This window comes from Diadema setosum, chromosome 6 (genome assembly GCF_964275005.1).
Source record: "Diadema setosum chromosome 6, eeDiaSeto1, whole genome shotgun sequence".
Taxonomy (NCBI): Eukaryota; Metazoa; Echinodermata; class Echinoidea; order Diadematoida; family Diadematidae; genus Diadema; species Diadema setosum.
The window spans coordinates 15588316-15601918 of record NC_092690.1 but is presented as its reverse complement, the minus strand read 5'-3'; the positions used below and the strand labels follow the sequence as shown (position 1 = coordinate 15601918).

General features: G+C 39.8%; 1 protein-coding gene across 1 annotated transcript in view; it reads left to right on the top strand.

Moving 5' to 3' along the window:
• Positions 1-13603, top strand: part of LOC140229972 (contactin-5-like) — a 99262-nt gene that overhangs the window by 67185 nt on the left and 18474 nt on the right. The window contains exons 9-13 of the mRNA XM_072310169.1: positions 2918-3074; positions 4635-4797; positions 6466-6617; positions 7739-7890; positions 11008-11125. Coding sequence (XP_072166270.1) covers positions 2918-3074; positions 4635-4797; positions 6466-6617; positions 7739-7890; positions 11008-11125 — 742 coding nt within the window. The remainder of the gene's footprint in view (positions 1-2917; positions 3075-4634; positions 4798-6465; positions 6618-7738; positions 7891-11007; positions 11126-13603) is intronic.

The following is a 13603-nucleotide window of genomic DNA, read 5'->3' as shown; positions in this document are numbered from 1 at the left end:
TTATTCAAATTCATTAAATTCTTCTGTCAAGAAGTTTTCATTGCAACTGATTATCAAATTGCCCTGAATCGACGTAAATAAGCACTGAATTGATCAGTGTTTTAGTAGTAGCCATGATAAAAAAATCATGGGCATACATACCCGAGAACACTGATCAATTCAGTGCTTATTTACGTCAATGTGGGGCAATTTGTTTATCAGTTGCAATATATCTCTTTATTACAGCATTATTCCACACATTTCTTAGGCATACATGTACATTTTGGAGTAAAATTTGTCAGTTGTTCAGGCGTACCAGAACTATGTTTTACCTTTAAATCATGTCTGCCAGCCAAAGCCTGAATTGCACATGTTTACAATCATATTCATAAAAATAGATATTACAGTACTCTGAATTAACAATGACATAAAGATATGATAAAAACAAGCAAATCTAACTTTCTAGGTAAGGCTAAAAAGGCTACACAATGGACATAACAAAAACTATTACTGAATGTAATTAACCCGTTCCATACGGGAACCTGGTTTACCAGGTTCCCGTGGGAGCAACTGATATACGGGAACCTGGTTTACCAGGTTCCCAAATGAAGACAAGGGTGCCTGCTTCAGTGGCCTAAATTCATGTTTCTTTGTGTTAAAATGCTCAGAAAAGTGGGTTTGATAAAAAGATCAGAGTTTATTCTATCAGGATTTGTTCTCCTGCTGTTTAAAAACAGGGGGGTTTTACAGTATTATGTACCTTTTCCTGATTTAGTTTTTTGCTTGTTCTGCTGTAAACTCGTACGAACATGTACATAATGATCAAGGCTGAGATCAGTTAGAATGGGGTTTCGCTGACCCCAGTCACCTCATTCAGGTACCTGGTTTTGTGTAGAACAAAAGATTCTGAGAGCTCATCAGCGCACGCTCTATTCATACCCCGCACCCAATCGATATTTCCATTGTTCACGGGCACATGTAGTTGACCGTAGAAAGGGGGACACAATAAACCGCTTGACTGCCTTCACACAGCTGGATTACCAACCTGTGTGCTTCTATGTCGACGGGCGAAAAGAATCTCGTTTGGGAGCATTAAAGGCACTCAGAGAATTGCGGAAGGAACGGGTTAATACCCCCACCTACGTGGGAGAAAATCACCTCAATCCACAATATTAAATGGGTTAATCAAATACCGGTTGGTGATTGGCTAAACACAGTCACGTAATGGAGGCACATTGGTTATGTCTGCCCATGGACAAAACATTTTTGTAATGTTCTCCCAGGTTAAAACATTTTCATGTAACAAATGACAAACGATACCAAACGATTAACGATCATATTTTTCACGCAATCGATAGGATAAATTTGCCTATGAGAAAAAGCAGATTTGGCTAGCCCATGTAATATAACAGATGATGATTTTTGTTGTCGGGAACATGTACCAAACGTTCAACCCTCAGGGAATGAAATGTTATTTCGGGAGGCTATAAGTCCCTCGACTTCATCTCGGGACTTATAACCTCCCTCAATAGCATTTCAAACCCTTCGGATGGAACATTCGGTATGTTCCCTCCCCTGCCAGTCATCATCTATATAATGTTTTACATAAAGATGCTGTTACCTTGGCAGTGCATTCTTAACCTGTTAAAGACGAGTCCCGAGAATACTCAGGCAGATGTTTGTGGGAAATGCGTGTTGTAGCAAAATCAGTCCATGTACCACAGGGGTTAAGGATGTTTTCAAGTGGATATTTCAATTGCTCAAAATATGTTGTTAATTTTTTGTATTATTCCATTGAGCTGTCGACAAATGTGTGAAATACTTGATTTGCAGCAAACACCCTTGTTTTTAAGCCAATCTCACACCTTGGGACAATTGAGGAACAAACTATGATAGTTTGGACTTCAGAGACTTCAATCCATGGTTGTCCTGCTGCCTAGCAACAGATGTATGACTGAGTGTGTAGATGCAGTAAAGTCTTTACTTTAGTGGCAATATTGAGATACAGAGTAAACACAAGAACCTTAGAGTTTTCTGTTTCGAAGCCAAAGCTTACAATCATGGATGACATTTGATCAGAACTGGCTGAATCACATCGGTCCTTCTACCCATTTGCTTTTATAGTCAAGTAGTTGACCTCATTTAATACATGTATCTGGGCTTTTGACTCATATGATCTAAGGAAATCTTTTCAGGAAGTAATCCTCAGATGAGGATAGATCTTGAAAATCAGGTCAAAGGAATGAAATGAAGTCAACAAAGTGTATGGATAGTGTGGATATTGACCTTATTTCTTTATTAACGTGATATCACTAAACAAGTTTTGGTGCCGGAGCTCATTACAAAACATAGGAAATACATAAGCTGCACACAGCCTGATACCCCTTGTTATATATTATGCTATTACTTAATCAGATTTGCTGCCTTACATGGCAGATATGTGGAGGAATATGGACCAAATGAAGGAGCCTTTTCTGGAGTAAAATAAAAAGTTACTTTTTCATTACTAACTACATGTCACAGATTTTTAACACACTTAGCAGCAGTATCTTTAAAGTAGATAACATAGATACTTAAAGGTATACCATACATTGTCTACATAGGCGTCATTGGACAGGGCCAGGTCCCTCAAGGGCCAAAATGCTCAAAATTGCAAGCAGCACCTTTTTAAGTGGAGGATAGTAATCACTCAGATAACTTCTGAACAGTATTTGACAAATCAGTTAATGATACCCATGATGACTTTCATCAGATTTGAATTTATTTTGAGGCTCAGGTGAACATGCAACCCTCAGGGCTGGCATCCTAAAAATAAAAATGTTGCAGTTGAGTGAAATGTACATCAGTCTTAAATCAATGGCTGTTTACGAACAAAGTACACATGAATTACAACTTCCCACTGTTCAGACAGCTGATTATTTTCAGTTCCATTTTCTAGGCCATTCCTCGCATAGGAAATACTCATGTCCAAGAGGGATGGGATGGCTTACTGACTATCAACAGCCTCCTAGCAACAGATGCAGGAAATTACACCTGTCAGGCAGTCAACGATGTTGGTTATGTCTACAGTGGAACAACCAGACTTGACATATTTGGTGAGGAGTGATTAATTGTCTGTGATTTTTTTGAAGCTACATGTGATCATTGTAGTACATCTTGTCCAAGGACGTAAGCACTGTGTTGGCATCGAACTCGTGTCCCCCAATTGGGAGTCGGGAGTCTTATCCACTATGCCACAGCACCCTCACTCATTTGATCAATGGATTGTAACATGATTAAACTGTAATCATATATAATTCAGTCAACTGCTGGTGTGTTTGCAACTGAAATTGACATCGCCTTGAGCTAGGGAACAAAAAACAATGTTAAAGATGGCTGCTGCAACAAGAACAAAAAATATTACTGGATCTCAAAGCAACAAGCCATATGATAGTGCATGAGCCATGCACCCAGTTGAAACTGTGTGCATGCAACTCAAAAAGCTAGCCAGCCACATAGGGATGGGGGAGGTATAATGTACAGTGAAGTGGTGCTTACTATGTACCATACAATGTACATATGCATGTATAGGTATTTATGTAGTATGTATTATTGATGCCTTGAGGCACCCCACTTACAGGTGCCATTTTTGCTCCTCCCAGTCTCTCCCAATTATACAGTGAGTTCTGTACCAAAACACAATTCCTGTTGATCCACAGAATAAATCTGTGAAAATTATCTGTTTCAAATGGACCCAAATATTCTTAAAAAGGAAGGTTATATGTTGCTTGAAGATTTGTATGGTGAAGGAAATGTGCCTCCTAGAAACATTTTCAGTGTACGCTATTTTCATTTGATAATGGAGCGCAGACCTCTGATAAGTAGGACACTATTTTTACAAGCAGTCTTTTTTTTTTCATAGTTTACATCCAAAAAAAAAAAAAGAAGCTATCAACGCATGGTGTTATCCCAAACCTTTCTCCCTGAAGAGGTTAAACTCTGTACTGACTATAGTTTGATATAATATAGAACACAATACAACCTGTGAAGAGGAAGATTTTCTGCACTTGTTGCTTATGACATTACATAAGGGAAAAAGAAGTTTCATGAAAAGTTATAAAAAAAAAAAAATAAAGAACATATTTGGGAAGTTTGCATTCACACTGGCCAAACTTTGGCAACTTAATCTTTAAGAGGTTTTGCCAGTGTAACTGTGGCTTTTGATTCTTGGTGTATATCAGAGATATTATTTTGATAGCATTGTGCTGCCAGATAAAAAGATTACATGATAATGGAGCAGTCAGATTACAGGGGGTCTTCTTATTTCTTTGATATGAGTGTGCAGGTTATATAATACCTTGATGAGCATATGCACTTACAGACTTGTGAGAAGTGAGTGGGATGATACTATAAATCACTTTACAGCACCACAACATATGACAGAGCATTATATTATACTCATTGTTGTCATTGTAGCATATATGTTCATGAGAAAGCTAACAATTCCATCGTTTCTGTATCTTGTTTATTCTCACAAAAAGTAGAAGCCATCACTTGCACAACATTCATTTAAAACATTTTGATGTTCATTACTATTGGCAGCATCTAAGATTATGCCAAGAATCACTGAAACGTATACGAAGATGATAATTGTGCATAATTAAACTGACATCTAGGAATCTACTTTGTGGAGAGAGCTGGACGACTAGTAGCTGTGAAGGAGGGCAACTCTACCCAGTTACCATGCCAAGTGGGTGGAGCTGACCGTGGTGTTCGCATTGAATGGCTTAAGAACGGGATGCCAGTTGAAACTCAGTGCACACCAGATCAGGCTGATAGGTATGACACACTGCAGATGTTACCGTTTGACTACTCTTTGCAATCTTTGTATGTTATTCCCTACTTTATTGCATTGAATATTACTGTAAAACATGACATATTTGCGGCATGAATTTTTCGCGAATTGGAGCCGACGGCCTTTTTTGTGGCATGAAATTTTCGCGAACTGCCACTGGCATTCAAATTACAATGCACATAGTGTAGACAAAAACTTTCATGTGCATTTTAATTTCGCGAATCTTGGCGCCCACAAAATTCGTGAAATTAAAATGCACGTTAACATTCCTCATTTTACATTACTTTGTTCACCATGAATATAAGTATGTTGTCGCCCATGCCTTGTACGTGAATACATCATAAGTATGTGAAGAGAACTTCCTTTACAGATCGTCACAAAACTTTGTATCAAGCTAACAGTCATATTTTATGAACTATGGTAAGTATTGATTAGCACGATCACAATAAAGTCTGCTTTTTCGTGGTTGAACCAGCACATGGTCTGTTATGCTGCCATTTCACTTTTTACCATTATTAAAGGACAAGTTCACCTTCACAAACATAAGGATTGAGAGAATGTGGCAATATTAGTAGAACACATCATTGAAAGTTTGAGGAAAATCGGACAATGGGTTAAAAAGTTATGAATTTTTGAAGTTTTTGTGCCGTAACCACTGGATGAGAAGACTAGTGCAAACTTAGATGTCACATGCGTACAACAATATAAGGAAAATATAAAGAGAATTTCACAAAATTTAATCTTTTGAAAAAAGTACACATTCCCCTGACTCATTACCGACAAATGTTATGGGTAATATTATTCCCCCTGCCTTTAGAAAGAGACAGGTCAAGTGCTCTTTTACTATGCGAAAAAAGTGAAAATATGTTGAATTTTCTTTACATTTCCTTTATACAGTTGTACGCATATGACTCACAAGCTGTAGTAGTCTCCTCATCCAGCGGTTCCAACACAAAAATTTTAAAAATTCATAACTTTTACATCGATTGTCCAATTTTCCTCAAACTTTCACTGATGTGTTCTACTAATATTGTTGCATTCTTTCAATCCTTATGTTTATGAAGGTGAACTTGTCCTTTAACTGAAGACATAGGACTCATTGTAGTGCATTTACAGTCTCAGGCTCAATGAACTCTACCTTAATAACACCATGAGTTTGGCTTTGTGATGTAAGTTTACAATTCAGCCATCATAACAATTCAAACATTGTAAACAAATATTGTTTTCATAATGTTACAAAAGTCATCAATATTTGATAGAGCAGTGACTGTCAAGATTACAATAGTCATTTCCATGACATCAGGCTGTGTAAATTATGTCCTCATGTGAGTTTACCAGTCCATGCTCAGTATGAGCTTAGAAATAATCTTTGTGTTGGACTATGAGAAACTATTCTAAACATTGACACAGAGTGCAGAAGTCACTAATTCTCAGCAGTTGAACCAATGAGTAAAGATTGTTTATCATTTGTTCTACATAGAATAGAAGCAGAATCACAATGGGGAAATGTAAAGGATCCAGCACTTGATATGAGACAGTAAAAATTGGGCAGTAGAGCCAGACACTATGAAGAATGAACCAAGACATGTATATAGTTTTATTGCACTCTCTCTCCCTCTCTCTCTCTCTCTCTCTCTCTGCTTGTCATGCAGCAACCCTTCCTGTAAGATTATGTTGATGAACAACACACTGTATCTCCTGAGGGTCTCCACTGAGGATGTTGGGACCTACACCTGTCGTGCCACAGAGCTAGGCAAAGAAAACCCAGAAGTCATTGAAGCTGAAACCACAGTTTTACTTGCTGGTGAGGTTCATGTCTCTAGAAAGAGGACTTCCATGACATTTAACTGTTTCCTGTCCATTTTGACAGTTTTTATGCTCCCCTGTCATTATGTAAGTCATTGTTCATTGACTGCTCCACTTCACTGTCATTTTAATGAAATATGAAAATGTGAATTAATGCAAAAATCAATATGGTATGATTTCATTGTTTGTTTTGAGTGTGTTTAAAGCACAGAAACTATGCAGAACCTAGTATTTATGTCTCAAAGATTAGGGCAATGTCAGTTAGCAACTATGTGTGTTTGTATGGCATTTGTGATACGAGGCAGGCTGAGAATCTCATCAAATGATTTTAATATCTGCAAGAAAGTCTTGAAGTTTTCATGCTGATATTCTCAGAATAAGAAAAATTTCATTGTGAACATTATGGGGCATTGCAATTTGCAATTTTGTCTTGTTGCAAGAACGGGAGCCCAAGGTACATCAGGATGTTCTTAGTATACTATTATGAATGTAGACTTTGAACATTGCTCCAGTGCATGAGAAAGTACAGTGTACTGATGATGCTGAGTTAATGGAGTAATGATGAGCAACCATAAAAAATGGTATTCTCCTCTTTATTTCATCCAGCTGGTAAAATCTGTATTTTGAATCTGCCTCTTTAAATACATGTATGTCATACATTGCCCTTGAAGTGACAAGACTTCTTGTCTCAATTGCCATGCATCAAAAATCCTAGCTCAATTTGAATATCAAAAATTTTGATTTGAGTTTTAAAACAGAACACTTATTAATGTAACCAAAACAATTTTCCCATATTATTTGACTTCAACATTAATGTTGTTTTGCAAAAATGTTGCAAAACTAAGAGTCTTTTTGCTCTCTGGAGAATCCATGACATTGAGATGTCACAGGGAGGATACCCAACAGTAGTCGTCGTTCATTGTAGTAAGTGTGACCAGGATCGTATTTCTTGGAGATACCATGAAGATGATTTCTGGTAGTAAAGTTATTATTTTATCTCTATCTCATCATGCCATTTGTTATTTTTCCCAGGGTTTTCATCCGCCTGTAGATACTATGCTTTCATGTCTTGGTTTAGTTTTGGTAATGTGATGCTAAATATGTTTTATATTCTTCCAGAGCCTGTTGTGATTTACCCACGACTCAAAGCCACGTATGAGGGAGATGAAGGCAAGGCGTTGTCGCTTGAATGTAAGGCAAGAGGCAGCCCTCCCCCTGTAGTTGAGTGGATATACAGGGGCCTCCACTTACTCAATGACTCTCACAGGATGGTAAGCTCTAGTTCCTTCATTAGTCAATTGTGGTGATGACACTGCAGTTCATCAAAATATTTGAGATTGATTTCACCTTTTTAAATGACTGTTCTTACGGGGCAGTGAAAATGCTGCATTTACAATGTCTGAAACATCTGAAAGCACAATGAATCGCTCCTGAACTTCCTTGGAATTACATCTGTGAACCTGCTGATCATACCTCCCTGCATACACATTGCAGTAAATGAAGTACATTGGTGTAAAAAGTTTGCTAAGGTACTGCTGCATTAATACATAGGGCAAAGATCCATCTATGAGCATGTTTCTACTGAGCGACGAAAATTCGAGGTGATGCCAGCCGATGCCAGCCGATGCGTGGTGACACCTCAAATTTTTCCTCAGTAGAAACAGATCGGGTAGTGGCCGATGCGCGCTGATGCGAGGTGCTCCGTCGTCCACCTTCTGAGGTGGTCGATGCGTGGTGACGCAAGGGACGATTCTCAGTAGAAACACACCGGGTAGCGAAATTCGTGGTGTTGCTACCCCATACCGGACGTCTAGAATTTCTCCTTGCGCTTTTCAGTTGGTTCATCGCACGCACTCCTCCGACACATGTGTACAAAATACGTGTGTACACACAGCGACCATTTTCGCATTATGCTTTGTACCAACTCACTTGTATACATGTGTAGGTACTAGGTGTAGGCATTGTGGCATTCATCGTCTATTGTTCGCGTGATTAACAGCCTATTATTGCACTACTGAGCCCTCATCACATACTTTGATTTTACACCGCGTTATTTCATTTTATATCGTCTCGAATCGCGAGAGTACTACATTAGTATGTCGCAGCCTGGAGAAAATCTCAACTGGACCCTCGATCTCCAAAGATTTCTCATCAGTCAGTGGCAGGATATGTTAGTTCGGGGTATATTGGATGGGAAGACGAAGAGAAATACCGTGGCTTATCAAAAAATAGCCGAGGCAGTAGCAATTAAAGCAGGCAGGGCTCGTATTAACAGAGAGAAACAAGAAGACTGTCCAGGCGGCAATCAGGAACAAGCTAAAGTACTTGAGGGAACGCTTAAAGCTGATAGGCTGACCACTTCAGGAAAAGGAAGGGATGACATCCTGAAAGTATGCCCCCTGTATTACCAACTGCTCCCCGTGCTTAAGGCTGATATGAGTAAATGTAGGTACGCTAGAAGAAACATGTTGTCTTTGGTTGGTGCCATCTTCTTTTTGTTTACTTTCCCATAAGGCATGCCGGCAGTGCGCGCGTGACCCGATAATGTGACCTAAAAATACCTGACTTCCGGAATCACTGCATTTGCACGTCACCTTTGCATCACCGCGTATTTTATCGCTCAGTAGAAACAGCTCGAGTGGTCGTAAAATACGAGGTGCTGCGTTGGACAAAATTCGTGGTGATGCGAGGGATGCGAGGTGCTCTCAGTAGAAACACGCTCTTTACAGTACCACAAGTCTCCAATGCAAAGCTGTGTGTGGCATGTTGTTGTCCAAGTGATGGGTGCATGCTACACATGTTTCAAAGTTTGTAGGGGTGTGGTTACATGGTACTCACATATCTGGTCATGAAGTTGAACCTTTACCTCACCCTCCTAGCTGTGTGTTGAAACTTTAGAACTTGACTTGTTGGTGTAGTGAATTTCAGTTACAGAGTAAGTGTGGCAGCAAATTGGAGATGGCTATACAGCCCAAAGAAAATGAGGTTGATGAATTGGTAGAGAAACTTATCACGAATCTAACCAATGTGTTACCAGGAGGTAGACTGACCCATTTGCAAGCACCAAAATGTTCAGGTTTTCTTGGAGACCTACCACTGCTGGGGAACTTCCTCAAGCACAATGGCTAGACAGAGTTGGACACAGGTATTTATTGTGTCCAATGTGACATCCCTGACAGTCAAAAAGCACAGGTCATTTTGAATCACTTTGATGGAGATGCTCGTCAAGAGGTCAAAGGTCACTCTGCCTCTTCCTCAGATTTCAAGTCCTTAGTGAAATTATTGAAACTCTTAGTATCTTGGTTCTAAAGAGATATTGCAGTTGCTGTAAAAGGAGTTATGTGTGCAGCACAAGGGGGAATCCTTCAACCAATTTTCAATGACCCCGATTTGTGTTTATGGTGCATTATAAGTGTAACTCCTGCAAATGGTCAGAAGCAAAACATTTAAAGAGCTGCGATATTCATCTCTCCTGCGATATTCATCTTTCATTGATGAGGATTGTTGCCAGAGCAAGCAGCCTTGCTCTATGCTACAACTTGCTAATCCTGGCAAGATTTCTTGCCATGCATTAGACTTGTTTGACCAGTGTAATAGCAAGCGTCCAAAGGCCAGACAGACTTTTGTAAGTGAAATGTCAGTGGAAGATAGGCCATTGGAAACTGAGGCTGCTGTTTTGCATGCTGAGCAAGATGTGAAAGATCAGTTGGCTTCATCAGCAAGCAACATTGAGCCAGTGCATGCAATAGCAGCAGGAACAAATTGTGGAATTAATGATTTCACAGAAGACGCAGCCTCAGGTTCTGATGGACTAGCAAGAAGGAAGCATGTACCAAATTGCTTCTACTGTGGTAAGCCAGTTCACATTTTGGCAAAATGCAGGCCTTTGAACAGGCAAAGTATGAGTCACAGAAATCTGGTGATTTAAACGCCAATCCTCATGTTTAGGGTCAAAAAAAAAAGACAAGTGATAAATCCAGTTCATTATGAAATTAAAAACACAAACATACTATAACCATATGCCGTATGAATATAAAGCTCTACTAAATCAATATGCAATGTTTTGCTGCAGTGATCGCTTTTGCTGTAAACATGAAATATGCAGTGTGAATGTATCCTATCATCAGAACATTATCAGTCTACAAGATGAGGAATAGGAGATGGACTGTGCAGTTTCACAGTTTTGTAAAATTGACATCTTCATTGAGTGTGTGTGTTTGTGTCTGGTCGGCCTGTCTTTAAAAAAGTGTTCCTTTTATTTCCACATGTACTCAATATTTTACCAGCACAACATGGTGTAACTTACTTCTATAGCATTTTGAATTTCCATTGTTCTGTATCCAGCCTTATTTTGTGAGTTTTTTCATCACCCCCCCTCCCCCCCACAGATTTCTGGTGGAACCATCAAATTCAAGCGACTTCTTGTTAGAGACAGTGGTCACTACTTGTGTCTTGCCAGCAATAACATCACAGAGGCACGTCAAGAAGTGAGAATTCGGGTAAACTGTGAGTACCACTTTCTATCATTTGATACTTTATTGGACCCAAGGCCCACTCAAGATATTGTAATTTCTGTTGTCCATTAATTTTTGTCTTATTTAGGTATTAACAAAGCTGTACATAAAAATAATCATTCTTAGGGGATATGAGGTTAGTCAGATGGTACTAATGGCTGCCTTTGGAGCTAGGGAGGAGGTCCCCAAGGACCAGAACTTGAGTCACATTCTAAAATCTTCTCCATATTTACAAGTATTAAATCAGGTCATAACTTGAGCAATAGATATGTATTTAAAGTCCACTTGGAGTGGGACTGGAGGAAATGCATGTAGACTGAACACAATGTGGTATTTAGTGACCCGATGTACTGAGAGTGAGCTATCACTTGGTCTACTCCCATGATGTCTAAGACCCCGTTTACAGTGCCGGGCCGGGCTCGGCCGCGGCTCGGCCGCGGCCGAGTCCGGCCTCAATTGCGCGGCCGAGCCTCGCAATTTTGTCCGTTTACACTGCTGGGCTCGGCCGCGCTTTTGATTCAAACCTTTCAATATTTTGTCGTAGTGGCGCTCTGCTTGTAAACAAACGCAATTTGGTATTGTCTGGTTTTCAGACCCTTTGCCAAATGAATTCCGTGGCGACGAAGTCGCCGTTCAGGCAAAGGCCTTTGCCGAAGGAAAGAATCCTTTGCAGGACAAAACCACCTTAAACTATACTGGTTTTCGACGTTGAGGGGGTTAATATCCTGAATAGCGAAGGATACAGGCAGTGGGTTTGGAAGCCAGACTAAAATTGGCCGCGCAATTGGCCGCGCATTTGGCCCAGTTTGCGTTTACACCAAGAAGGGGCAGGGCTCGGCCGCGGCCGAGACCACCTCCAGAGCGAGGCCAAATGCGAGGCCAATTTTGGCCTCGCATTTGGCCTTTTGCGCGTTTACACTGAAGCGAGGCTGGACTCGGCCGCGGCCGAGCCGCGGCCGAGCCTCGCACTGTAAACGGGGTCTAATACCTGTTTAGTCTCAACCCACATTGTCCAAAACTGTTTCATCGACAATCAGTTCGTAATAATAATAATAATAATAATAATAATAATGAGTAATTTCTTTTATATCCCTTGTGTAAAGTTTCTTGAAATATAATTGTACCGAACACAAAAAGGGGGTAGTTTTACTAGAACTCTACGCGCAGCTGAATGCGGTGCAAAGACTTAGCGTGATACAGTACATTTGGGAATCCACGATTTGCACGTAATCAAGATTCTGTGATCGATATCTAAATTTCTCACATTAGAATGTATGCAGTGTGCCTAGTAACGATACTGCAGACAGTAGCTAGCTAGCGCGGTACGGTGTGTGCCGATGGCATCACAGTAATCTTTGGTGCGATGGCGTGTGTGTGTGATCAATGCAATTCAGCTCAGTTGACAAAGTGACTGCTTCAAGTAACAGAGGAATTTCATAAATTGCAGCAGAAATACAACATATCAGGTACAGTTTAGGAATTATTTTAGGAAGCTAAGACCAATTCTAAAGATGATCTGGATAACGTAGCCACTGTAGACCTACTTCTAGTCCTAGACCTCCTCTTGCAGTTCTAAGCTGTAGGCCTATACCTCGAGTCTGAGGAATCAACTATGGTGAATACCGTATATGTATAGTGTATCGTACGGTGGCCTATTAGGGCCTACATTTACACAGCAGTGTCGTTCGCTACACGCTGAATGCACTGCTGCACTGCCATGGCCTATAGAACTAACGTTTAAGCCTACACGTTTCCAAAAGGGAACCTTGTCATCACTCTAGTAAAATGCTTGAGATGGATATAAAACAAATATTGACTGCTTTCTTTAGGGTCATGGTAAAACTATTTGCCCTCAAGTGATTTCTCAACAGTGCCATGCCCCTCGACTTCGTCTTGGGGTATAGTACTGTTGAGAAATCACCTCAATGCAAATAGTTTTACCATCCCCCTCTGAAGCAGTCAATATTTGTATAATATAGTGCTATATCTAGTTACAAACTACTCAGAGAGCTTGCTGCTCTCTCCAGATAATGTTAAAGAAAATAGAAAATAGAAAGGGTACAAAAAATAGTACAATACAATACAGTGCAATTATACCATCAATACAATGACAGTGCCTAAGAAATGAAGAAACAACTAATTATATGATTGAGCAAAAATATATGCCTTCTAGTAAAGTAACCATCTAGTTCAGCTAGTAACCATTTCGTCCAATTCCACTTAGACTCATTGCCAGTTTGTCTACTTACTAGATGAGCTGTAATATCCATAATTTGGTCTATTACCACATTGTCTTATCGCTTGCTCGTCTAATATTCAAATTGTTTGAATTCGCACTTGGGCTCCTACCACTAAGTCTAATATCCACTTCGACATTTTTTCAATTAGTCTAATAACCAGTTGGGCTTCTTATCAAGTAAGTCTACTAACTGCTTGGTCTAATGACCACTTAGTCTAATGTACATTTTGT